This window comes from Schizosaccharomyces pombe (assembly GCF_000002945.2).
Source record: "Schizosaccharomyces pombe strain 972h- genome assembly, chromosome: II".
In the NCBI taxonomy this organism is placed as follows: domain Eukaryota; kingdom Fungi; phylum Ascomycota; class Schizosaccharomycetes; order Schizosaccharomycetales; family Schizosaccharomycetaceae; genus Schizosaccharomyces; species Schizosaccharomyces pombe.
The window spans coordinates 3941713-3966562 of NC_003423.3; the positions used below are offsets into that span (position 1 = coordinate 3941713).

Below are 24850 nucleotides of genomic sequence, written 5' to 3' on the forward strand. Positions count from 1 at the left end.
TTTGGTTAGCTATGAGTTTTATGCCTTTTCACGTAGTTTTGTACAATATAATTGGCTAACGAAATATCACAACAGTTTAGAGTAAACTGTAAGCGAGATCTTGCGTTATCTTCTCAATTTCACAGATCGCTTAATATAATATTTTATATTGGATGAACTAACAAATTAAATAATAAAAGGCTATTTCTATAGGGAAGATATCAAAGTACTTTCATGTTCAACCATTTGCCCTAAATTATTGGAAATTAGTAAAACTCTCTAACAAATTATTAACGGTTTACATTGTCATATTGATTGTATTAATTGCATTTAAACCGGTTAAAAAAACTATTGATAGTATAATCGTAAGGACACATGCTTTAAATTGGATGCATCATATACATCTACTCTGATATTGCTGCGTATAAAGGTTTCGATGATATAGGTTAAAAATGTCTATTAAAATTGACTTGACATTGGCGAGCAATGAAATAAAGAAACTGCCATCGATTGACAAATCATTAATGCATACCGAAATAGCTCAAAAACATGGAAATCGAAAATGCCTATGTGATATGGATTCACTTCATTTCGTACTCAGCACAAAAAAATAGAATAAAAACTAACAGTCAATACCACTATCAAAGCTGCAACATCTAATTAGTTTGCAATAGTTACTTGCAACACGAATAGGCTACCGCGAATGGTATTGGATTAAAAAATTATAAAAGGACAGCACAATATTCAGATAGCAAGAAAGAGCTAATACAGACGATTGGTGGTTTAAAAAAAATCAATGGATATGGCGAAGTCGTTCAACGTTCAGATATACATCAGTATCGAGGCGATCACTTTTATCATGAATAGAACCAAGACGAGCGTTTTGTGAATCAATTTCTTGTCCTGTTGCATAAGCTAAACCTTTCAATCGAGTTGCCAGTGCTCCTATTTGGTCCAAATTGCCATCAATCTCCTTCTCCATAGCATCATCCTCGGCATCTGGCTCAAACTGGTAATGAGAACGCTCTAAAATGGAAACACCCTTTGAGTCACCCTTCTTTTTATTTGATTTCATGTTGTCTTTCATAGCCTGATCTATGCGTTTCTGAGATCGATATGCGAATTGGCGATTCAGCATTTCATCTTGACGTTCAGCATCTCTTTTTGCGGCCAAACGAGCTTCTTCAGCAGCGACTCTCTTTGCCTTTCCCCATGGTTTTGGCACATGAATAGCAAACATGCTTCGATTAAGCGTTTTCAGTTCCCGAGCTTGTTCTTCTGCCCTTTTAGCATGTATTTTTGAAATATCCAACTCTTTTTCAGCAGTGGCAATTTTCTCGGTTTGCTCTCCCAAATTGGCTAACGTAGCTAGACCCATTTGTTCGGCATTTCCTGCCATAAGCAAAGCATTTCTCGTACTTGACAAACTATCCTGTTTGACAAATTGAATCTTTTGTTTGATGGCCTCGACTTCTTGATCCTCCTCATATCCATCACGGTATCCTTCGCCATATTCATCTCCTTCAGTACCATCATCATTGTGGGGAATAGTATCCGTTGTGGACTCATCATCGTTTTGGATACGTGCTCCTGCGAACAATTCCTGTTTTTTGAGATCTAAAGTGTCTTGACTGGGAGCAGAACGATGCATGCTGGGCCTCTCCGTAACTGCAGCAGAAGATTTCATTGGTGGCATGTCTTTTCTAGCGTAGGGGTCATTACGAATTGGAGTAATGGAATACCCAGCATCTCCATTGGAATTTGTTGCACCGTAGTTTCCATAATTGTTGGAAGAACCATTGCTTCCATAGGTGTTAGAGGCACCGTAGCTCCCATAATTGTTGGAGGAACCATAATTTCCATAATTGTTGGATGAGCCATATGTACTATTGCTGTTGTTATTGTCGTTATAACTATTGGAAGAATATGAATTAGCCGTGGTTCCACCGACCGAATATGAGGGAGCATTGGTTGCCGTATTGGAGTTGGATTCCTCGGGAAGCATATACATGTGCGGGCTAACACCCTTCTTCTTTTTAAACAGCTTCTTCATTCTTTAACTTAAAGTGCACACCAAGATGAGTCGAGAAGGGTGGCGTAAGCAAAAGTTTTAAGTTGCAGATAGTTCGATTGAGTTACAAAATTTAATCGTCAGATGTAGGGTTTCTCAATACAAATTGTAGAATAATTAAGGGTTAGTATGCTACTAACCAAGAAATGCAATTGCTTGCTTTACGAAATGGCGGCAAGTTAATCACCTTCCTCTTTAAAATCCCATAAATTATTATGAAATAAATAACTTGCAGAACCAAACAAAGCTTCCGAGCACAAATTATGGCAAACGGTAAGCACTGTAATCAATTTCCGGAACATTAACTACTCTACGCTATGTCGCGTTAAATTTCAAAACAAATATATTTAAATTACCAAGACTTTATGAACAGTCGGCTGCCGACTGACTCTCTTGCTTAAACTCAATCCAGTAATTTTCTGAAAGTATCCATGCCATATTGGGTTCTACGTTGGCGTTTTTTAAGAAAGCAATCTTTCTACTTTTCATCATAGAATTTAAACAATGGAGCCATACGCTAGTGTTGTTTTCTTTTTGACTAGCACTTTATATCAATGTTATTGGGCCATTCTATTTTTAGAGTACGAAAGCTTTCGAAGTACATTTAGCATAGTTTGCTTACCATTAGTGGAAATTACAATTATTTTTGAAATTTGCGAACAGTCAAAATTTTACATCCTTTAAATGAATAATTCAAAATATTTTGTGTTTTTCTAATTTATAAATGATAGAGTTTAAAGCAAGTGTTTGTGTATCTCGTCAGATTCAGAAAAACTATATAAACACATCCTGAAATTTTCATTAATTCAGGCATATGATGAGAACATATATTTTTATCTGAAAAAAATTGTTGAATAAAAATTTATGCGTTATCTTTCTGATGCCACAGAAGTAAATATATATTTTTTACTCTCAATAATTACAAAGACCCTTTGTATGTCTGTAAAATAGTTTTCCAACTATCCTTCATTTTTCTGTCTTTCCGATGGACTAATTTAGTAAGGTGGAGATTTTGTTTCGTTAAATTTTGAAATTTTGTTTTATAATGATATTTGTATATTTTTTGAAGATGCCCCGATTTACGACATAGTATCTCCTATTTTTACTTTGGTAAAAGTGACCGAGATTTAGTTTTAATTAATTTAAAACATTAGTATAAAGTATTGAAATTATTACACTGTTGACAGAGTAAAAACTAATTGAGTTAAAGCTGTTCCAAAGTAACTTCTGCTTTCATAATGTTAAATGATAATGGTTTATTATTTTTTGCTTCTAAAGTGGCAGTTTGCTAGTGTCTTTAAAGGATAATTGTTAAACGCTTTCCTTTTTTTTGCAACCGATTTTATATGAACAAAATTAAGTTGTTTCTTAATTATGTGATCACATCAACATACAACATTAAGCTACATTTCTGGTTCATATTGGGGATTTCAAAAAATTGAATCACATGATAATTATGTTCGCAGCATAGTATCATAGGAATATACAAATTGCTAAAGTACATGATTTTTCTTTTACTTTAGTATGCTTTTGTAAGCTTCTGACACATACTTAAATACTCAAACTCATGTGGAATAAAGGTCTTAATCGCATAATTAACATTGTAAACCACATAAAAGGGAAGCTCGATTTGTCTGCCTTTAATTAATTTTCCTTAACTATTTGCTGGAATAAACAATGATCTTTTAAACGCTTCAACGATAAAAGTAATAAGCTGCTTTACAATCTCAGCACAAAACTAATACAAATGAATTCTTTAAAACTATAAGAATATCAAGTTTTGAAGTTTCAAATAAAATACTTTCTTGCATATTTGATGACTGGAATCATGATTAATTAAAAATGTATTTTTTTTATTTGACTGCTTTTAAAGCAAAATCAACATTATCTTTTAGCGAATGTTCGCTAAGTTTACTTGTGTGAAATAATAATGATACCTCAACCATATTAGTTTACGCTTACAGGGCGACAATAGCTAGTGTCTACCAAACTCGTGTTCAACGGATCACGGACACCAGAAACCAAATTATAAACTGGCCAACTAGATTTTAAGTCTAAATGAATCATTTTTAGAAAATTTTTTATCATCATTATCATCTCTCTTTCAATACCAAATTTAAGGCATCTTTTATACATTCTCATCATTCATTAACCAGGCTTATTGCTTTCTATAGAAAACTTCTATATCTAGATCTAAGAATCATATATTCTTTTACTTCTTTATAAATTTTTATAAAGTATTTATAGGTTATTGATACTAAAAAGTCAAGTTTTGATAAAATACCCATATATTCAAATATGACCAACCAAATTCCGTCTGCATCTTCAGCGGCAGATTTTGGAAGCTCAAAATCTACTTCTGTTGATGCAGTTCCAAATATGGATAAATCTTCGTCCGTTCGCCGAAAAAATATTGATAGCAATGGTTTGCAACAAACTAATCAAATCGAGCAAGCAGAAAGTAGTTTGAATGCCGAAGCTGATCACTCTGAACCTGAACGTTATGGTTGTACACCGTCAGGAAAAGTTTTCTTATTACCAAAAGAACAAGAAAATCGACGAAGTATATTAGAAACTGTAGATCCTCGGTTTTCTAAGACACCCTGGGATTGGATTGTCATTTCATCTATCCTTGCTCAAGTACTTCTGTTTTTTATGACAACCGGTGCAGTTCGTCGTTACTCTATGATGCTTTGTTTCTTTTTTTGGAGAATCAGTTATGATGCTGGTATAGGTTTTTTGCTACATATGCAATCGAATCATAGAAAAGTTGTCACTTGGATTTCTGACTTTGGTTTTTTTGATAAAGAAAATCACCCGAAGCTTTATGATTTAACAAAAAAGCAACTTATATCTAAGATGGACTCTAGTTATAACTATGATACTTCCCCTCTTGAGTTTAATTCCTGGTTGGTATTCCGTCACTTCGTCGATTTAATTCTCATGTGCGATTTCTGCTCATACATTTTGATGGGATTGGCATGGACTTGTTGGCCGAAGGTTAATATCATTCTTCAATTTTTGAGGATTTTTGGAGGTATCGCGCTTATTGTATTCAACTATTGGGTAAAAATGGATGCTCATAGAGTTGTTCGCGACTACGCTTGGTATTGGGGTGATTTTTTCTTTTTGCTTCGCTCTTCTTTGGTTTTCAACGGAGTTTTTGAGCTCGCTCCTCATCCCATGTATTCTGTAGGTTATGCTGGTTATTATGGTATGAGTCTTTTAACTGGTAGTTATGCAGTTCTTTTTGCTAGCATCCTCGCACATGCTGCTCAATTTGGTTTCTTACTGTTTGTTGAAAACCCCCATATTGAGAGAACATATGGTACAGACATCAATCATGCTAGATTGTCTCCACGGGGTGAAGACAATGAATTTGAATTACCTCCAGAACATGATTTAGTTGGGTTTGTCAACTTTGATTTCACTAGGATTTCCGATGTCGCTTTGCTTATCATAGCCTTGTATAGTATTTTCATAATTTTGTTATCGTCGAATTCTCATTATAGTCAGTTTTGGGCTATATTTCAAGCTTTTGTTTGGCGTTTCTTGCATTCCATAATTCATGCTTTTATTCTTTTTTACCAATCAAAAAGCAAAGCATGGACCAAACATTTTATCAGAAATGGTGAATCTGCTGCTTATGCATGGTCCCAATGGAAGGGGTTATATAATCTTACATTGAACATGTCTTATATTTCCTTTGTTATGGCTGCTTGGAAATTGTATCATTTACCTTCAAACTGGACGTATGGACTTGTGTCTCTAAGACATGCCTTAGGTTTTGGACTGATTGCTTTACATATTTATACATCTGTCTCAATATATGAAGACCTAGGGCAATATGGTTGGTTTTACGGTGACTTCTTTTTACCTAGCCGATCACCCAAGCTTGTTTATCAAGGAATTTATCGATATGTTAACAATCCTGAGCGATTCCTTGGTTGTTCGGCTTATTGGGGTCTTGCATTGATCAGCAGTTCTGCTTGGATATTTTTAATCGCAATTCTAGCACAACTTTCTAATCTAGCAATTATCCGTTTAGTCGAACAGCCACATATGCAGAAAGTTTATGGAAACACTCTTCGTAAAGAAGCCGGTATTTCTAAATTGATTAAACAGGCTACTTCTGAAAAAGGAAATATTCTTCCAAAAACAGTCGAGACGCATATGAAAGCTTTAACAACATCCGTTGATAAGGTTCTGGATCAAACTGCAGAAGCTCTTGAGGAGTTTGTAAATACTGCACCACCGAAAGTACAGGAATTATTGAAAGGAACTGAAAGCAATCTTCGTAAAAATGCACAACTCGCCATTCTCAAACTGTTTGCTCCTCAATTAAGTAGCTCTACTCATTTTGATTATAAGTTAGAAATTAAAGGAATTGACAACAACCAAGTACTATTGGGGCATCCCATTACGGTATGCTGGACAGCTTCTCCGAATCATGAAATTAACGATTGGATTGGACTTTATAAATTATCTGACAATGCGAGCGATCTTTATACTCAAACTTCGAGTGAAGGTCGGTGGTCTGCGATTGATGCCAATGGCTACACATCTCATTGTTCCAGTATAAAGTCACTTTCGAATGACAAAAATTCTGGAGAAGTTGAGTTTTCCGGAGATCTGTTATTTTGGGAAACCGGAACGTTTGAATTCCGTTATCATTATGGGGGAAAGCATTTAGTTATGGCAAAAACAGAACCTTTCGTGATCACTGCAACTTCAATGAATACTACCGACGTGGATGAAGTTTCAGCATATTTACTTAAATCCATTAAATTTTGTGACCCTAATATAACACCGCATGATGGTGATGCGTCCTTGTGCGATATTTCTGAAGGTTCTGCTAGAAAACTAACTTCTATCATCAAGTATAGCTTCGGCATAGATTTAAGTTATCGCGTTGTTCAAGTAGATGGCAGCTGTAGCGCTTTATCTCGAAGAATCGTCAATTCCTTAAAAATTTTACAATCTTTTGATGGTCCCAGCGGTGCAAAAGATGATTAAATATTCAACAATTTTATGATTTATTCATTCAACATGAATTTTTGCTCTTACATGACTAGTGAGCTTCAACCGCTTTAGACAAATAATGTTACTGAATATATATACTTTATTTTAATAAATGAAAAGTATAATTTAAATGATCTTTTAATTCAAAAAAAAAACCCCAAAGATAAATATGTATGGATATTTAGGTAACCTGAGATCATCAATTTTAATCATTGATTGAATCCAATTTTGAATAGCTATACCGAACAATTTGTATATTCCAAATGTAGTCTCAAAAAAAATAACCTTTAGTAAATTATTCATAAACGTTGACTATATTAAAGTATATAAAAACTGTAATAACAATCTAATAAGGTAAAAAAAGGTTATGGAAATCGTGTCAAAATGAAATTGATTATAATTATACGTTAACATTAGAGGCATCATCTGCTGAAGCATTTGAAGCATGAGTACTAGCTGAAGAATAAATACTACGACGATCATCACTTGCATGATTCACAATACCATAAAACTGATCCAGCTCATCTTTATTTGAGCAAAATTCCCTAAATTTACGCTCTAATTCTTCAGCAGTCTCTTTCAAATTAGGATTCAAAGTGCTTTTGTTGCTTTTGGTGAAACTCAATTTGCTAACCTTTGAGTTATGAAGGCGATTTGGAAGCCACAAAAATCGTTGATCATCATCAATTTGAACTAGCACAGTTCCTGTTCTGTGTATGTATTGTACGTAACGAAAGTTAGGTTTTCCCCAAGAATAAACTGCGGTAATTGATTTCGGAAACGTACTAGCTGCTTCGGTGTCTAAAATAAAATCAAAGTGCTCAAGAATTTTAACATTCCACCAATTCTTAGAATAGTTCACTGGATCATTTACCAGAGGCGCTCGTTCAGGAATAGGTGGAGGATCTAACGCTAGTGAAATGATCGAGACTTGGTCAAAGGGGTTAAGTTCTCCGACGGCTGCAATTTCATGAATTGGAGCTTCCACTAATTTCAAGCCATAACGCTCTAAAATCCGTGACCAAGATTGAAGGAGCTTCTCGATAACACTTGCTGTAGCCAATAACCATTCAATGCGAATATGATAACATGAGGCAGGATTATGAAGCAAATCGTAATGGACGGTCACTGTTTCGGATTTCCCATTTTTTTTCTCAACGTCTGCATTAAACAAAATGCGTCTCGACAACTCTAACCGAGAAGGACCAGCTTCTGATTCTGTTATTATTTTATTATCTAAATGTTTTTGACCTGAATCTTTTTTTCGACTGAACCAACTACGATATGGCCTGTTTGAAACAGGTTTGATACTGTAATCGGGTGAAATTCGATAAACATAGTAGCCATCTAACAAAGGGTGTTTTTTTAATGCATGATCAAAGAGTCCTAGGCTTAACAACTTATTTCCATATTTAAGAGCTTCTTCTCTAGTATTGATACCAATGAAGGTATTAGCTAACCAGGAAACAAATTCACTCCCAAGAAAACAATTCTCATAAATTCTGTAATGCCATGTAATATCGTCAATTTTAGGACCACCAGGCCCTTGAATTTCTTTAGCGATGGTATGAAGGTCAGCAGAGCAATCTAATCGTTTATTAGGCATAAACAATGATTGTTCATTCCTAGAAGAATCCAATCGCAACGCTTCTAATTCAGAGTGAATATACTGAGCCATTGGTAAAGTTGTAAATTTGATTCCTAGAAGTTCAGCAGGCGAAGTATTCGGTGTTTTATTATTGCTGTCATTCATGGGGTCAATTTTTCCTTTATACAAAAGTTCACTTAGCTTGTAAATACCTTCAACTCTAAATTCTTCATCGCTTAGAGCATCCGCATGATCCAGCAATTGATACTTTTGAAAAACATGTGTTGATGTAGTAGACATTGGTAACAACACAAAACGGGCTCGCCAATATTTAACAGAGTCGGGTAAATAAGTCTCAAATCCACATATTAATTGATCGACGTAATTCCAATTATAATTTGCGGAATCATTGGCAGAAAATGTGATATTAGACTTGACATATTTACATTCATTTTTAGACCAAAAATTATAATCGTATCTCATTTTACCTTGACCAGAAACCTTTTTGACATAACGCTTTACTTCAATATTGTATCCTACTGAATCACATGAAAGCCTGTGGAACTGACTATCGCCTAGAGAAAGGCAAACTGCATCACTGCCTACTGTTAAATGCCCATTTCTTTGATTATTTACAGAGCGAGAGAAATCGGTAATCGTTCCTGCCTTATTGGCCTTGGGATTACCGCTATAAGAGACCGCGGCAGCTGGATTAACCACAATTTGATATCCACGTGATAATCTTTGACAAATCATCTCAGCAAGTAATTCCTGTTGATTCATTTGAGTAAATTCAGGATCGATTCCAATTGTGTATGTGTATTCCTCAAATTTATCATTCAATTCCTCTTCAGAAGGGAAGTAACTAAAAGTTAACGGAAGCGCACCAGGAGTACACATGGAAAGCCAATTAAACTTCCTAACATCCTGCACTTTCATATAGAGATGTTCCCATCTTAAAGAAACGGGATCATTATCAGCAGTTGTCTCTTTCAGTTTAAAAGGATTTTGAATAATCTTCCATGGTGTTTGATATTCATTCTCTAAATTGGTAGAACTTTTCGGAATTACAGTCTTAGCATATTCAGGACTGTTGGGCTTTAAAAACGTTGGGGGCTTTTTTGTCGCTATTGGAGGAGCTTGACTAAAAGCCTTGCAACTATCACTATCTTCATTATTTTTGATCGGAATAGGTCTTTGAATTGTAGATTTGAAACCAAGTGGGTTTGCCGAAGTAGTAACCGTAGCGGGGAGAGCCAAGAAACCTTTTAATAAAGCCGGAAAGGAAGACTTTTTGGTAAGAAGTGAAGACTTATTAGATGAAGACGTTTGTAAGGAAGACGATACATTGCTAGAGTTACCAGCTAATTTCTGTAGCCTTTCGGTGAGGGCAGATTTACCAAACTGTCTTGCCGACTCTTTGCTGGTGCTTTTAAGATCATCAACTTTAGCTCCAAAACTAGATATCGATTCTTTCCCTGAAATTACTGTAGAAAGACTATGCCCATTCATCTCAAGGTAAGAACTTTTGTCCACATTAACGGGTGTATGAGATGAGAAATGGCGAGGAGATGATGAGCTCAAAACATCGTTTGCACTAACAGCAGCCTCACCAGTAAATTGCCGTTCATCGTAATCTTCTTGCACTTCTTCACTGAACACAGACCCTTTCAACAATGGATCAGACTGTAATAATGGAATCGAAATTTTGGCACTTTCGGCTTCCAGTACACCCATCATTTGTAATTCATGCATTTTTGCAGTAGGCTCAAATTGATGTTCTCGCATTAAATTTTCCCAAGGAGAACGTAAGGACCTCATTTCCGTAGTACTGTAAAAACTAATGTTACAGCCAATTGGAAATGTATATAACCATTCGGTATCCTCCTTTAAATTATTCAAAAAGGAAGACACTGAGAAGTTTGAAACTGATGACGTTAAGGAATTTGGTATTACATTAGAAGGGGAAACGGAAGAAGAAATTCTGCTGGTTAGTTGGGATCTTTTTTTGTTTTTCACCGGATTTTTGTATCGAACAATAGGCGTTAGAAATAAAGGAACTTTTCCTAAGGATACGATATCCATACCAACAACGGTATTGAGTAAGCTTTTAGAAGTCAAGTGTAGCATTTTTTCATTTACTTCATATAAACCAGTTCCTGGGGTAACTATTATGATACTAGTACCAGTACGTGATAAATCTCTGTCGATATAATCTGACTGAAATTGAAAGACAGCCATATTAATGACTTCCAAAAAGTTGCCTTCTTGGGATCCTGTCATCCTTCCGCATATATACTCAATTTCTCTCCCATTTTCATCCTTAATTTTCCTAACAATGACATCTTGTCGAAATTTTGCAAGTTCTAGTTTCAAATTTGCTAAAACAGGTTGCCAATCTCTGCTAGAAACATTATCCACCACCACCTTGAAAAAATCTTCGTAAGGACCACCTTCGTTATCAATAGAAGCATTGAAAGAATTTTGTGGATAAATACTACTTCCTTTTTCACTATTTTTTTGAGACCTTGGTTGCCAAACACACATAGGCCCATGGTGGCTGTACTCGACACGAGTAAACAAAATTATAGAAACCAAATGATGAGTTCCTAAGTCTCTCCAAAAAGAAAAAAGATCAGGAAGAAAACCATCTATTGCTTTGTTATAATTGAGCTCTCCATCTTCTTCAAAGTGCCACATCTCTTCACTCATTTGAATAAAAATTAGAAATCTGGCACTTTCAGACCGAAAAATTGGCTTAGTGCGTTCTGAAATGTACGCTGAATGACATTTTTTTCCTTTTCTCCATATACATCTAATTTCTCCAGGCACATCTCCTATAAAGGAAACACGCTGTTTTAGATAAACGCATTTACCGCATAATTCTCTAAAAAGCTTCCACATATCGCTTCTAGATATAAATTGGTCCCGAAAAAAAATTACCACATGTTCGGCTTCTAAATTAGTTTTGTCTTCACAAATTTTGACAACCACCGGTTCACGATTTTTTATATTGAGCAAAGAGCTTATGTGAGATACAACTGAAAGTTGCAGATTCGGATGTCGCCTCTTTAAATCATCTGTTAAAGGGGAGGGCATCAAATATACTGGTTCTTTTTCACGTTTAGCATGTAGTTTCCCTGTGCTTGAGTGATTATGCTGTAAAGCGATTTCATCACCATTTTGGGCCCTTATTTCAAAAATATCACCAGGTTTAGCAGAAGGTACTAAATCATAATTTAAGACTGCATCGTTTGGAAACAATGATGATTCGTGCGTCCACAGGTTCAAGGTAATAGCCATTTCATGAATTGAACAACCTACGCCATTAAGGCAGTAATCAAAAAATTAAATACAAGAATTGTATCAAAAAAAGAAGTAAATAATCTCTTTACACAACTTTATACGTTTGATTTTGATTAGGCGGATGTTGGGGTAGAGCTGCAAAAATCCAGTATAACACCAAGATAAATTGCACTAGTAAACACAGGTTACTCTTATCATAAAATCAAATAGTAAATGTTGCATTTATAAAGGTAGAGCATAATTGTGTATATTATATGACTCATGACTAAATATTTAATTTAAGGCAGAATGTATACTACTTGCACGAATACTTGATTGTCTAAGACACAATCATTAATATACCAGCAAGCACTTCGTTATCTTTTTTTTTTTTTTTTTTGTGATACTGTATTACTTAGAATTTATTTGAAAAAAATGTTTCTATCATATCGAATGTTTAAGATGTAGGTGTTCTTACGTTTATACCTCGTATATCATTGACTTTATTCTATTGACTTCAATATATGATATTAGATTACAATTCAGTGATTGAAACAGAGGCTGAATTCCAATTGTTTATTTCATTTTTTGGCTAACGGATTTGTTGAATTGGGGTGCAGTCTAAACTACAAAGACTCAAACCAGCTGACTCAATAATGTAATATTAAATTTTCAGCATTAAGCTTAAAAAATGATATTCATCACCCCAGTTTCTGAATTCAGGTTTGAAGTTCGATCAAATGAGGATTAATGTTTGAAAACCGAGCATTTTGCAATCTACTTTAAATTACCTTCAGAAAGCGACTAAACAATCTTGTGCGTTGAAAGTTAGCTTAAAAAAGTTACAATTAAAATTTAACTTAATTACTTTTTAAATTTATGATGTCCTAAACAAATCAATATTGCTAAAATAACCAAATTCCATAAACAAGAATTAAATAAGTGCAGAATTAAAAATGAGAGACCAATAAGAAGAGTTAAGGGGATAATCTTTAGTACAAGTTGACCTATATACATGATATTGGGGAAGTGAAGTAGAGCAATGAATTTTGAATAATCATAAAAAGTAGTCGGCAATGGGTCGTTTTGTTGGAATGCCAGATCTTTCTTGAGAGGCAGTACCAAAAATCTTAAAGGATTGCGTTTGGTTTTCATCAAGTTGTAATATAGAAGCAACATTTCCACATCTGTAACAGTAATTGGGTGCACTCCAAACAGTAACCACGCTTCCTTTATCCTTTTCTGGAATGGTTATTATGTCTCCAGGTGCCGGAGAATCATCAACAGGTGAGGCAGAATCTGAATCCAGCTCAGAGTCCTCTTCATTTGTAAATTTGGGATACTGTTTATCTTTATCGGAAAAATGGATTTTGTAACCCTCCATAACCAATTGATGAGCACGAGCAATGAATGAAAGGTCATTAGCGCGATTAAAAACTTCAGAAACGTCGGCACCAAACAAAAATCCAGCACCTCTGGGAGATAAACCCCATCCACTAATATCTTCTGGATCTGACCAAAGTAGATCACACATTGCTCCTTCATGCGGAACTTCTTGTTTTCGATCCAACAGTCGAATCTTCATAAAAAGCGTTAAAAGTTTAGTTCAAATTTTCGGAATTAATAACATACCTGATCGATACTGCTGATGCTTGGTGAAAGTCCACCGTGCACACAAAAAACCTTTCCATCCACCAAAGCACCAAGCGAAAGATAATCAAATATTTCACAACAATATCGCCATACATTGGCAGAACCATATTTCCTTACACATTCGTCATAAAATCCATAAACTTGTGTTATTTGTCGTGATTCATGATTTCCCCGGATAAGGGTCATCTCTTTCGGATATTTACATTTTAAAGTCAATAACAGGAGAAATGTTTCTACAGAGTAAAACCCTCTATCAACAAAATCCCCTAGAAATAAATATTTTGTACCTGGACATGACCCACCAATTCGAAAAAGCTCCAGTAAATCATGCAATTGGCCATGGATATCACCACAAATGGTTACAGGAGATGAGATCCATTGTATGTTAGATTCCTCAATTAAAATATCTCTTACACGCTGACAAAGTTCAACAACTACCACAAAACGTTAGACCCCATTCTTATAATTATGGCAAAGAACAACCAATATGAATGATCGTTGTTATATCGACGGAGATAAAAGTTATTCTATAAATACTATTATACATACCATTTGATTCTGGAATTAACCTTCCGTTCTCCAGTTCCTCAAGTTGCCAATCCAAATCTAAATCAGTCATTTTGAACTCGTCAAAACATAAAGTAAAGAAAACTAGAATAACTTGGTCCTTTAGAATAAGAAAATAAACAAGTGAAATTCTTTTTCAACTTTATGTATCATTTAAGAAATTTAATTTTAAATAAGTCAAAATACCTCTGTCAAGAGGTATGACGCGTAGAGCTTTGGTGACTAAAATTCGGTTTTCCTTTTGATAATGACTTTTAAAATAATTAACATGACCTCCTTAATTAGCAGCTTCCGAATTTTATTGACACATACGTTGCGTTACGCTAGATTGTTTTTCAGAAAAATACGGTTGCTCCACCATTATTAGTGCTTTCATCTCGAAATGAAATGGACACAAGTTTTTGTATTAGATTGTTTTTTTTTAATCATTTATACTTAAAATTAATGATGAACTAGAATCTTTTAATTAAGTTGCATGCTACTCCAGTATGATTATTATAGCATGCCGTATTATCATTGATCTTGAGTTTTTATAACGCTAATACAAGAACGTGCACCTACTCATATATATATCTAGATTATAAGAAAAACTCCTATAGTTCTAACGGATCTAAATTGTTCGCACAAATGCGCAGCTTTGATGTTATAGGGTTTTTGTGAAATAAACTACATAACACTATAGCTTCTTGGTAAAAATCAGATAACACTCACAATTATAGGTAAAATAATCTGTATGCTGAAGGCGTACCCCTGTGGCGGAATATACACTCAATATAGAAAAACTGTATAGTCAATTCGTGTTGCAAACCCATAATTTATGTGAAGCTTTAACATAATTTGCATACTATTCTTTACTTATGTTCAGTCGGCAACTCAAGATGTTCAAATAACTAAAAAGATTTTAGAAATATATTCTTTCTATCTTTCAATATGGTTTACTGCAATTTGCGTACTATCAAAAGAATGAGGTGTGTAAGAAATGCTTGCCCTGAGCAGTACAATGCAATTTTTTAATACTTTAACTATATCAATCAATGTGTATGCTGTTGTTTTTATCAAGTATGAAACATATCTCATCTTGGTTGTTTTGGTCGCTTGTTATAAACTCATTTGGCTAGTAAAGCGACTGTTAATTTTATGTACAACATACAAAAATAAAATGTTAACAGAATTGTTTGGGTATTACGTAGAATCGGAGTATAAGCGCAACACACTAGTTTTTTTTGCCGAAAAAATTATTTTCCAGACGTTTTAATACCGAGGGATAAAGTTATCTGATCAGTCACGATGGTAATTAAAAAAATGAGATCGAGAATGCCGTTTAATGAATAGACAATGAAAAAAGTGAAGAAGAATCATCAAAACGTACATCAAAAGTGGTTTAACTAAAAAATTTCGAGTAATTTACTTGGATATGTTTTTTGCTGCAATTATATCATTTGCGTCGCCTATTGTGCAAGGAAGAGATTTTACTAGATACGTTTTCTACACTGCTCAGCCGAACCTGCCGACAACCAACTAGGAAAAAATAGGGCGTTGATTGTTGATTAAAAAGAATAAACTAGGTTTTTGAAAAAAAAAGTAGGAAAAGAAATAATTCCTCAAGCTGTGCTATTTTGATTGGAAATGAGCGTCGAAATTACTTTTGTTGAACAATTTCAAGAGATATTGCAAAATGGAAAAGAGCAAATAATTTTACTCAATTTTTATGCACCATGGGCTGCTCCATGCAAGCAAATGAACCAAGTCTTTGATCAATTTGCAAAGGACACGAAAAATGCCGTTTTCTTAAAAATTGAAGCTGAAAAATTTTCCGATATAGCAGAGTCGTTTGATGTAAACGCTGTTCCTCTATTTGTTTTAATCCACGGAGCAAAAGTTTTGGCTAGAATTTCGGGGGCAAATCCTCAAAAATTGAAGGCTGCTATTGACGAGTATATTCAACCCCTTATCTCCCAAATATCCTCTACCAACGCGTCCGTGGAAACTCAAGTAAATTCCGTTCAGACTACCAACACTACTTCCAATACCTCTAAAGCTCCAAATGGGTTGGATTCTGAACTAAATGAAAGGTTGAGCACGCTAACAAATGCTCACAATGTTATGCTCTTTTTAAAGGGTACTCCTTCAGAACCTGCATGTGGTTTTAGTCGTAAGCTCGTTGGATTACTTCGTGAGCAAAACGTTCAGTATGGATTTTTTAACATATTGGCTGATGATTCTGTACGCCAAGGTCTTAAAGTGTTTTCCGATTGGCCAACTTTCCCTCAATTGTACATTAAAGGTGAATTCGTCGGTGGTTTAGATATTGTTTCGGAGATGATTGAAAATGGTGAATTGCAAGAGATGCTTCCCAATTAATTGTTATCTGTGCATATGAAGAATTGTACTTTTAATATCCTTAATCATTCTTTTATGTTGATGATTTTGTGAAAGATAACTTTTAAATTGGATAATCAGATAATAATACGATTGCAGATTTAGTTTTCTGTTAATTTAATTTTGTTAACTAACCGCCTCAACTTATCAAAACAAATGTTAATAAAACTATATAACATAAAATGAGTTTAAGCAAGTAAATAACGCATAATAAGCAACCAGGTTAATTAAGAATACACAAAGGAGCCAGAACTACCATTGCAACTATTACTTCGTACACTTTACCATTTAGCAGTACCCCCAAATTTCAGAAAAAATAAACAATTAGAGTATGCAATACAACTGCGCCAGTATCCACACAAAAGAACTAATCGACTACTACACCTTTCTCTACATTTTATTTCACAACTTAAAAACAACAGATTCTCATTCACGAACAATGCCTACTGCTCACATATTACATGAAAACCGAATACTGCTTAGCTCATCATCTACACACTTTTTGACTATGCACATCAAGTTATAACAATTCTCACAAACGATTCACGACAATTGTTACAAAGAAATGTACAGAAAACACGTCAGAAAACACCAGCTGCCCTACATGACACGACCAAAAGGAACATATCATGTAAGAGATCATCGCAAATAAAGATAGCACAACAATTAAGCAAAAAGCCAAATCGATCAGCACATCCTCAAAGAAGTAAAAATTCTCACTCTGCGGGCAACGGTGCCTTCTATCATCATCCGTGTTGAGTTCTGTGGCTAGGTTAGGAAACCCAAGCCGGACGTATACTATAGAAATGATCCTATGGAGTATCGTCGATGGTCTTCAAAATCGCGGACGATGCCTTTTTATAGTAAGTATTTGAAAAAAAGCAGTCACTTGGCTTTGCAAAAGCAGCCAATAATATTGGTGCTACCTTCTAAAAAATTTTCCACACCTTTACATCGTAAATTACGAAAACCTTTTTAGTGTGTTGTCAAACTTTAGGTTCTTAACAAATTTAGGGATACGAAAACCAACGGTATAAATTTATAATGCAACAAATGCTTATGCGGTGCAGCGTTGTTAACTACTTTAGTGTTGTAAGCCACGAGATGGGCCTTAAAGTTTTCCTCCCTACATAGTAAACAACTATTAATAAATAGCTTTTGATTCTGACTCTAACTCTCCTAACGATAACAGACCTGTAATACGATCTGTCTATGTTTTCCGGGTATTTATTTCAATAAAGGAGATAAAAATTATTGATAAGGTACCCATGGTGTTGTTCAAATGAGGACATTATCCTAATGAAATTTAAAGCACTTGCCCAAACAAATGCATGCTGCCAAATAGGAAATTGTAGTAAGAAAATGTATTTCCTTATGTTCTTTTTTTATGAGAAGGTATTAGCAAACACTTTTCAATGCAACAAAAAACTATAAATGGAATTAGTAGCATTTTCTTTAAGCGTTTCCAGTGTCGTAGCGTTAATTAAACGGATCATTTCAAATTAGAAAATTAAACACGAGTTCGAAAAACATCAAAAATTTGTGTTATGGTTTAATAGAAAACATTTTTTTCTTATGGGAAGATGCTAGTTGCTTCAAAAAATGTCACAGTGTTTTGTTTGCTACTAAAATCATGTTCAAAAACCCTAGAAAAGCCTTTGAACGTTACAATATACTGGTCAATTAAAAGCATTAGTAAAAACCAATATTGAAAATTAAGTTCAACGAAATCACAATGCTTATTTATAAATTACGGAATATTTAAGCTGTAATCAAATATTAAGGAAACGAAAAAACGTTTTAAATAATTCATTAATGCGAGTTGTCATAAGATACCAGAAGCCCATTAAAATCTTGACGGAAAAGAATTATCCATGAATGCGAGGAAAAATATGGAAAGAATCAAAATGATAGTCCATATCAATGAAAACGCAATAGGTGAAAGAATGAGGTATTTTTTTTAGGAATGCAAATCTATTTTAGAGCTTTTGGAAATGGTGAATAGACTCTTTAAACTTGGATAATGTACATTTTTTGACTCTAACTTTTCTGCCAGAGAAAAAGAGAAGAAGGGGGAAAGAAATCGTTTTTAAACTTCAAGTACTATAACAGGTTATAGCTTAAAGAAACGGCAGCGCTCCATTGTATCAAGATCCATTAAACTTAGTCTAGTCATATCGCCACGTAGCGAGCTAATATATATCGTTTTAAACGCAGCCTTTTTTAAATAATCATGCTGAAGATGTATGCATGACCCAGTGACCTGTAGACACATTATCAGGTGGCTAAAAAGTTGATCGTTCTATATGCCTTCAAGGACATTGCTTTAACGAAATAAATAAAGGGAAGTCAAAGAAAGCATAGGAAAAGTCGGTATAAAAAATTTTAATAAGTATCCAAGGGATAACAACTGGGGCAAAACGCTTCGGATTCAAAAGTTCTAAATTCATGTTAGTGAAACGATGATTACGGAAACGAATTATAGAAGTAGAAATTTTCATATAACAAAGCAATTTAAAATTACCTTTCTTGCTTTGAGCACATGGAACACACATTACTCTCACACTTGTGGCACTGCCTAATACAGATTGCACAAGTGTGTTTTTTGCAGGATTCACAAGTACCCACTTTTAATCTCATATTATTTTTACGATGACAAACATGGCATGTACGAAATCCGCGATTTTCAGAAAAGGCCTCCTTCACTGCGGCGGCGGTATGAAGAGGATGGTTGTAAACAAGACCACCATTTACAGGAGAATTAGGCTCCCGAAATATGGGCTTTGTACGTTTACATCGACTTGGTTTGGGCGTGTTTCCAATGAAACCTCGCTTTATCACCATGTTCTTGTAAAATGTACAGGTATATGGTTTTTACTACTAGGTATTTGATGCCTCTTTATAGAAGGGCGGTCGAGTAACAATGTTATTTGGGTTTTTGGGAAGGCCAACATTTGCAAGACATACTGTGTATACCAGTAAAAGAGGCATAATAAGCAGAAAGGAAATTGTGAAATTTAGTATATGAATATTAAAGATGATTATGATTCATATAAATCATTGAAACAGCCTTACATTGCATTGGTATAACGGGTGTGGGGAATGCTCTTGAAATTATAGCTTCATGTTAATTTAACATCATCATGCTTGGAACCATTGGTATGCATGCTTATCTTTATAATACACAAGCTTAATTTCTTTGCTAGTTGGGAACTTTTTAACGAAATGCCGACACCTTACAGTATCATCCATATTGCAGAGATGATCGAGGAATTGATAATATTAACTGCTCAACAATCAACTTGTGAAATAGCATTTCTAGAGCTGAGGTTTGGGTTGAAAGATGCAGATGGACATTGAAGGATTAAACGTTGTTAATACACAATCAGGTGGGATTGAGCTGGCTGATCCTTTTTTATAGTGTGAAATTCTCAGTTCTTGTTTATAATACCAGAATGTAAAGGAATATTATGCCAAAAAATCAAGCTCATGTTACATAATATGCCTCATTACTATATGCACAATTACCTTAACAGAATTCTTTAATTCTCTTCTTATGAATAAAAAACTACACGTTATTAATTGTAAAAGGTTGCTTTTATTTTAAGGTATCTTCAAAATTCATATAAAGTCATCCAGCAAAATCATGCGCGAATCGTATCACAAAATACTTTGCGAAAACGGCTTTATACCTCGTAACCGTATTGAGCCATACATCTGAAATAGTCAATATATAAATCAAATGGTTGAAAGGATCGACTTACTTTTTATGCGCCTCAATGAGTTTCGCGCACTCTATAGGACCATTTGAAGACTGTAACATGCACGCGTCGCGAGCTTGTTTGGTCTCAGGACAAGCGCAACAAGGCTAAACGTTCATATTAATAACTATAAAAAAAGAAAGAATAAATCCAGTAATCATTATCTTAATTGGTATGATCGTACCTTTGGCTTTTCTTCAGAAGCAATAGGAGCTGGCTCAGAAACCTTCGTAGCAGTGCTAGGTTCAGTAGACGACGACATTAGGAAAATTTAAAAAAAAATAAAAAAATAAAATAATCAAACTGCTTTTAAATTTAAAAAATCAAAGGTTGTGGATAGATCAGCTTAAATAGCGAGCCCCCATATATAAATTGTGCGATCGTTATAACTCTCTTGCTTATTCGTCCACTCTTAACCGTTTAATGGATGCTACATTATTATACCCGTCGTCTTGCTAAGTAAGTCTTGCGTGGTGTTTGCATGCAAATTTCTTAATATGTTTTTACAACGCAGTATATTACTTTAATGAAGTTTAATTAGCTTACATATCCATAAAGTATTTAATGATGTGAATAAAAAGTTAGTAAAAAAATTTAGTTAATTATTAAAATAATAAAAAACAAAGTTTCGATGGCTATATAAAGAAATGATTGCTGCTTACTATTCATCTACAAGAATCCCTTTCCTTATCACCTGTTGATGCTTTCTCTCATCTGGAGGTCATTTTATGGGATTCGAGAGTGAATGAAATGCTCATTTCGCTAGCAGTCTACCTATTTCCGTGGAGACAGTCTTGATAGTAGTGTGCATACATTATTATAGTAAATGGTTACTACTTTTATAGTTGAATATGTAATATTAATGAGTTAATAACTAAACGCTAAATTGTGATTTTATTTTAGTCATCATAAACACTTGCGTGCGACTAGAAATAAAACTGTTCATTTTTCCTATCTTTATTTAAGCTTGTAAGACTAGTTAATTAAACACACAGAGAATAGACGTTTTATTTTGATGCTTCGAAAGTCTAAATCCCTTCGATTTCATAAGCCTACGTTCGTATTCCTAACATACAGTTTCTGAAATCATAGTTTGCCATTAATTATCGAAAATTCGTTAAGAACACTTTCAAATCAATACAAAGTCTTGGAAAAAAGAAACAGAGACATTCCGTGTTTGCATGACTTAAAACAACGTAGAAAAGAGAATTATTATTATTGCTTTTTAAAAATCTGTCACCCTTCCCTCATAAGAATAGTCCCCATGCACTGTTGGTTCAGACTTTGGTCCTCCTATCTCTCCAGTCTAGATAAAATATGTTAGCGTCAATTCGAAGCATACTTTCAATATGTAATAATATTAATTAATAATGTACCTTTGGATTAACATCACCCTCAAAATCTTTATGTTTTTCACGGCGCATAACATCCACAGGACGTTTACTTGATTCTTTTTGTAATCTATCCCATTCTTCTTGCTGCTCTTTTGGAAGGCGAGGAGGTGTAGGCCTTTTCAGGTTTCCAGCATCATGCAAACATCTTGTTAAAGCTTTATTGTAATTTTTAAGAATGACAGCACGTAAATTACGATTAAACATTGTTTTGGTGCGATTGCAATGTAGTAAATAAAGTTCCTAATATACTTTTATATGAGTAAATTTCAATTTCGGCTTTTCGAAGCCACTCAATATTTCTCGTCGTTGACAAAGGCGAATTTAGAAAGTGGCGGATTGTTATACTGGTGGACGTTTATAAGTACTGGTATATCAAACGAGTTTACTTTCACAAAACGCAACATAAATACGATACGTAGCAGTAGGTGATAATTTAACTAAATTAATAGTTTATTGAATTTACAAATCTCACTGCATCTTTTGGTTCTACTTTTGGGAATTGACACTTAAGTATTAGACTTGCTTTATACATTTACTTTGTAATAGTCAAATATCTAAGCATATATTAGGGAATAGTAAATAGCTTTAATTCGTACGGTTTGGACTTACAAAAGTACTTTACAGACTTACTCGTGTTTATAGTACATTTCCACCTTGGTAGCCAGGCTAAAGCTATATTTAGAGTGTAAGGAGCATTTCAAAGCTATGAAAAAAAGTAAAGAGCGTTTAGCACAGACGATGCTTGGAATCCATATGCATCGGAGTAAAATAAAGCATTTCAATGAATGTAGGAAAAAAGGAACGTAGATAAACACTATTTGAAAATATATGGCACACTTGGATTATAAAAAGGGTTATAAGGGTTTAATACTCGAGAGGCTCCTTCTCTTCTTCAATTTCATAATCTTCATCACCCTCATCGATACCAGCCTCCTGGTATTGTTGATATTCGCTAACCAAGTCATTCATATTAGATTCAGCCTCAGTAAACTCCATTTCGTCCATGCCTTCACCAGTATACCAATGCAAAAAGGCTTTTCTTCTAAACATTGCAGAAAACTGATCACCCAAACGACGGAAAATTTCTTGGATAGAAGTACTGTTACCAATAAAAGTTGCAGACATCTTGAGATCCTTAGGAGGAACGGAACAAACAGCTTTGAGGACTATTTCGAGGTTAGCAGATGAGCATAAACAAGTAGAAAAAATAAACTAAATATACAAACGACGTTTTAAACCAAGTAAACATACCATTATCGGGAATCCACTCAACGAAATATGCTGAATTCTTAGTTTGAACAGAGCGAATTTGCTCGTCGACTTCTTTCATTGAGACTTTACCACGGAAAAGAGCGGCAACTGTTAAGTAACGGCCATGGCGAGGATCAGCGGCGACCATCATATTATTAGCATCAAACATTTGTTGAGTAAGCTCGGGCACAGAAACAGCTTGAAATGAGCTTGAACCGATGGCGGCAAGAGGAGCAAATCCTACCATGAAAAAGTGTAAACGAGGGAAGGGAACCATATTAACAGCTAATTTACGCAAGTCAGAGTTCAATTCACCAGGGAATCGGAAAGATGTGGTTACACCAGCCATTACAGCAGAGACAAGATGGTTCAAGTCATCGTATGAAGGACTCTTGATTTTCAACGTGTTAGCGAAAATTGAAGAAAGAGCCTCATTATCAATGCAAAATGTTTCGTCAGAGTTCTCTACCAATTGATGCATAGAAAGAGTAGCATTGTAAGGTTCCACAACGGTATCAGAGCTTTTAGGAGCAGGAGCAACGGAGAAGGTAGCCATCATACGGTCCGGATATTCCTCGCGAATCTTCGAAAGTAAAAGAGTACCCATACCAGATCCAGTACCACCACCCAAAGAGTGAGTTAATTGGAAACCTTGTAAAGCATCACATGCTTCAGCTTCACGGCGAACAACGTCCAAAACAGCATCGGCCAATTCAGCACCTTCAGTGTAATGGCCTTTAGCCCAAATATTTCCGGCACCAGATTGTCCATAAATAATATTGTCCGGGCGGAAAAGATTTCCAAACTTTCCTGACTTCACGGCATCCATAGTACCGGGCTCTAAATCAACAAGGACTGCGCGGGGAACATACTTTCCACCAGCGGCCTACAGTCGTCAGTACTAAATAAACAAAAAAAAATTTTTTCAAAAAGTTTTAAGCAACCGAACACTTGTAAGAAAGCAAAAAAACCTACCTCGTTAAAATAAACGTTCAATCGCTCGTGTTGTGCCTCAGAAGTTCCATGATATCTACGTAAAAGTCAGTAAAAAAACAAGCAAAATAGACCTACATTCCAGCTGAATCCAAACCATGCTCATCAGCAATGGTAGACCTTCCAAGCGTTAGTTGAGAGAAACGTTATAACAAAGTAGATTTTGCTTACCAAAAGGCCGCACCGACTTGGTTTCCGCATTGACCAGCTTGAATATGAACCTATTGATTAGCTTTGAATATTAAAATAGCTCGTACAATCTCACGCATCTAGACTAATTTATGGTGGTTTGTTTTGATGATCAGTTTGGTGGTAGGTGAGTTTCGTTAGGAGGAACGGATTGAGAATACCAAAAGTACCAAATCGTTTTTATACGTTTCAGAAATTCTAAAAACACAGTTTATTGCAGTTATTTACTAGTAGGCTTTTAAAAAAAATTTTTGTGTATTTATTAGCCGATTGTTAATTGAAAAGAATCAAGTCTTAAATCATTGCTTATTAAATAGTTTACTTCTTTTATATACAAGCTTTTTTTCTTTTCTTTGGTAATGTATGTAACTTTATTTATTCTTTAGTTTATATACATAATTATTAACTGCTAAACAGATTAATTTGATATTATGCCATATTCAGTAGTAGCGCAAAATAGTATGGTTAGAATTGTTTGTGTTTATCCTATCAATTGATATAAAAATGAAATGAAACTTATAACTGCACGTTAGTATCAATGTCATTTTCCGTACATATTCAATTGACTTTATTTAAGCCAGCATGCATTGATTTAATAATTTCCCGTATTAGCGAACCTATTACTTAAAACTTCTCCCATATCAAACATTACTTTTACAAGTAAATGTAAAACAACACATTCAAGAATACGGCATATATGCAAAAAAAATTATTTATA

At 34.6% G+C, this 24850-nt stretch overlaps 9 protein-coding genes, 16 long non-coding RNA genes and 3 other non-coding genes across 28 annotated transcripts; 14 read left to right on the plus strand and 14 right to left on the minus strand.

Moving 5' to 3' along the window:
- Positions 1-271: 271 nt before the first annotated feature.
- On the minus strand, positions 272-2325 carry sec9 (protein transport protein). Its single transcript, NM_001022565.3, has one exon. It carries the CDS (start codon positions 2030-2032, stop codon positions 773-775), a length of 1260 nt encoding a protein of 419 aa, NP_596643.1. The 5' UTR covers positions 2033-2325; the 3' UTR covers positions 272-772.
- SPOM_SPNCRNA.1650 lies at positions 2132-2973 on the plus strand. The gene has a single exon (NR_150546.1). It is a non-coding gene; the product is annotated as a snoRNA primary transcript (small nucleolar RNA).
- Positions 2421-2659, minus strand: SPOM_SPNCRNA.6358. Its single transcript, NR_195707.1, has one exon. It is a non-coding gene; the product is annotated as a non-coding RNA (long non-coding RNA).
- On the plus strand, positions 2861-2933 carry snoR68. The gene has a single exon (NR_197135.1). It is a non-coding gene; the product is annotated as a small nucleolar RNA R68 (small nucleolar RNA).
- Positions 2974-3496: 523 nt separating the features above from the next.
- Positions 3497-3911, plus strand: SPOM_SPNCRNA.6359. The gene has a single exon (NR_195708.1). It is a non-coding gene; the product is annotated as a non-coding RNA (long non-coding RNA).
- A 116-nt stretch (positions 3912-4027) lies between these two features.
- cho2 (phosphatidylethanolamine N-methyltransferase Cho2) lies at positions 4028-7228 on the plus strand. The gene has a single exon (NM_001022566.3). It carries the CDS (start codon positions 4349-4351, stop codon positions 7064-7066), a length of 2718 nt encoding a protein of 905 aa, NP_596644.1. The 5' UTR covers positions 4028-4348; the 3' UTR covers positions 7067-7228.
- Positions 4952-5332, minus strand: SPOM_SPNCRNA.6360. The gene has a single exon (NR_195709.1). It is a non-coding gene; the product is annotated as a non-coding RNA (long non-coding RNA).
- On the minus strand, positions 7198-12097 carry iml1 (GATOR1-SEACIT GTPase activating complex subunit Iml1). The gene has a single exon (NM_001022567.3). The coding sequence runs from the start codon at positions 11961-11963 to the stop codon at positions 7473-7475; it is 4491 nt and encodes a 1496-aa protein (NP_596645.1). The 5' UTR covers positions 11964-12097; the 3' UTR covers positions 7198-7472.
- On the plus strand, positions 7961-8608 carry SPOM_SPNCRNA.6361. Its single transcript, NR_195710.1, has one exon. It is a non-coding gene; the product is annotated as a non-coding RNA (long non-coding RNA).
- Positions 8884-9263, plus strand: SPOM_SPNCRNA.6362. Its single transcript, NR_195711.1, has one exon. It is a non-coding gene; the product is annotated as a non-coding RNA (long non-coding RNA).
- On the plus strand, positions 9680-9937 carry SPOM_SPNCRNA.6363. Its single transcript, NR_195712.1, has one exon. It is a non-coding gene; the product is annotated as a non-coding RNA (long non-coding RNA).
- SPOM_SPNCRNA.6364 lies at positions 10108-10730 on the plus strand. Its single transcript, NR_195713.1, has one exon. It is a non-coding gene; the product is annotated as a non-coding RNA (long non-coding RNA).
- SPOM_SPNCRNA.6365 lies at positions 11003-11990 on the plus strand. The gene has a single exon (NR_195714.1). It is a non-coding gene; the product is annotated as a non-coding RNA (long non-coding RNA).
- A 140-nt stretch (positions 12098-12237) lies between the features above and the next one.
- On the plus strand, positions 12238-12737 carry SPOM_SPNCRNA.6366. The gene has a single exon (NR_195715.1). It is a non-coding gene; the product is annotated as a non-coding RNA (long non-coding RNA).
- Positions 12738-12839: 102 nt separating this feature from the next.
- On the minus strand, positions 12840-14374 carry pph3 (serine/threonine protein phosphatase). The gene is made up of 3 exons (NM_001022568.3): positions 14148-14374; positions 13578-14032; positions 12840-13524 (listed from the first exon to the last, which is right to left on the minus strand). Exons 1-3 carry the CDS (start codon positions 14215-14217, stop codon positions 13003-13005), a joined length of 1047 nt encoding a protein of 348 aa, NP_596646.1. The 5' UTR covers positions 14218-14374; the 3' UTR covers positions 12840-13002.
- SPOM_SPNCRNA.6367 lies at positions 13544-14403 on the plus strand. Its single transcript, NR_195716.1, has one exon. It is a non-coding gene; the product is annotated as a non-coding RNA (long non-coding RNA).
- Positions 14404-14740: 337 nt separating this feature from the next.
- On the plus strand, positions 14741-15332 carry SPOM_SPNCRNA.431. The gene has a single exon (NR_150821.1). It is a non-coding gene; the product is annotated as a non-coding RNA (long non-coding RNA).
- On the minus strand, positions 14787-16597 carry SPOM_SPNCRNA.6368. Its single transcript, NR_195717.1, has one exon. It is a non-coding gene; the product is annotated as a non-coding RNA (long non-coding RNA).
- grx4 (CIA machinery monothiol glutaredoxin Grx4) lies at positions 15672-16767 on the plus strand. The gene has a single exon (NM_001022569.3). It carries the CDS (start codon positions 15792-15794, stop codon positions 16524-16526), a length of 735 nt encoding a protein of 244 aa, NP_596647.1. The 5' UTR covers positions 15672-15791; the 3' UTR covers positions 16527-16767.
- A 352-nt stretch (positions 16768-17119) lies between these two features.
- Positions 17120-17374, minus strand: snu32. Its single transcript, NR_197166.1, has one exon. It is a non-coding gene; the product is annotated as a small nucleolar RNA U3B (small nucleolar RNA).
- Positions 17375-17671: 297 nt separating this feature from the next.
- On the minus strand, positions 17672-17874 carry SPOM_SPNCRNA.6369. The gene has a single exon (NR_195718.1). It is a non-coding gene; the product is annotated as a non-coding RNA (long non-coding RNA).
- A 352-nt stretch (positions 17875-18226) lies between these two features.
- Positions 18227-19413, minus strand: SPOM_SPBC26H8.13C (Siva family protein). The gene is made up of 2 exons (NM_001022570.3): positions 19069-19413; positions 18227-18984 (listed from the first exon to the last, which is right to left on the minus strand). The coding sequence occupies exons 1-2, from the start codon at positions 19386-19388 to the stop codon at positions 18930-18932; spliced, it is 375 nt and encodes a 124-aa protein (NP_596648.1). The 5' UTR covers positions 19389-19413; the 3' UTR covers positions 18227-18929.
- Positions 19414-19514: 101 nt separating this feature from the next.
- On the minus strand, positions 19515-19994 carry SPOM_SPNCRNA.6370. The gene has a single exon (NR_195719.1). It is a non-coding gene; the product is annotated as a non-coding RNA (long non-coding RNA).
- Positions 19995-20142: 148 nt separating this feature from the next.
- Positions 20143-20643, minus strand: cox17 (cytochrome C oxidase copper chaperone Cox17). The gene is made up of 3 exons (NM_001022571.3): positions 20490-20643; positions 20309-20412; positions 20143-20261 (listed from the first exon to the last, which is right to left on the minus strand). The coding sequence occupies exons 1-3, from the start codon at positions 20565-20567 to the stop codon at positions 20231-20233; spliced, it is 213 nt and encodes a 70-aa protein (NP_596649.1). The 5' UTR covers positions 20568-20643; the 3' UTR covers positions 20143-20230.
- A 343-nt stretch (positions 20644-20986) lies between these two features.
- SPOM_SPNCRNA.1651 lies at positions 20987-21403 on the plus strand. Its single transcript, NR_150547.1, has one exon. It is a non-coding gene; the product is annotated as a non-coding RNA (long non-coding RNA).
- Positions 21148-22010, minus strand: sdh8. Its single transcript, NM_001355830.2, has 2 exons — positions 21682-22010; positions 21148-21611 (listed from the first exon to the last, which is right to left on the minus strand). The coding sequence occupies exons 1-2, from the start codon at positions 21901-21903 to the stop codon at positions 21531-21533; spliced, it is 303 nt and encodes a 100-aa protein (NP_001343086.1). The 5' UTR covers positions 21904-22010; the 3' UTR covers positions 21148-21530.
- A 369-nt stretch (positions 22011-22379) lies between these two features.
- Positions 22380-24261, minus strand: nda3 (tubulin beta Nda3). The gene is made up of 6 exons (NM_001022572.3): positions 24201-24261; positions 24115-24164; positions 24022-24063; positions 23926-23980; positions 22951-23836; positions 22380-22865 (listed from the first exon to the last, which is right to left on the minus strand). Exons 1-6 carry the CDS (start codon positions 24210-24212, stop codon positions 22564-22566), a joined length of 1347 nt encoding a protein of 448 aa, NP_596650.1. The 5' UTR covers positions 24213-24261; the 3' UTR covers positions 22380-22563.
- Positions 24262-24535: 274 nt separating this feature from the next.
- On the minus strand, positions 24536-24811 carry SPOM_SPNCRNA.6371. The gene has a single exon (NR_195720.1). It is a non-coding gene; the product is annotated as a non-coding RNA (long non-coding RNA).
- Between the last annotated feature and the right edge of the window lie 39 nt (positions 24812-24850).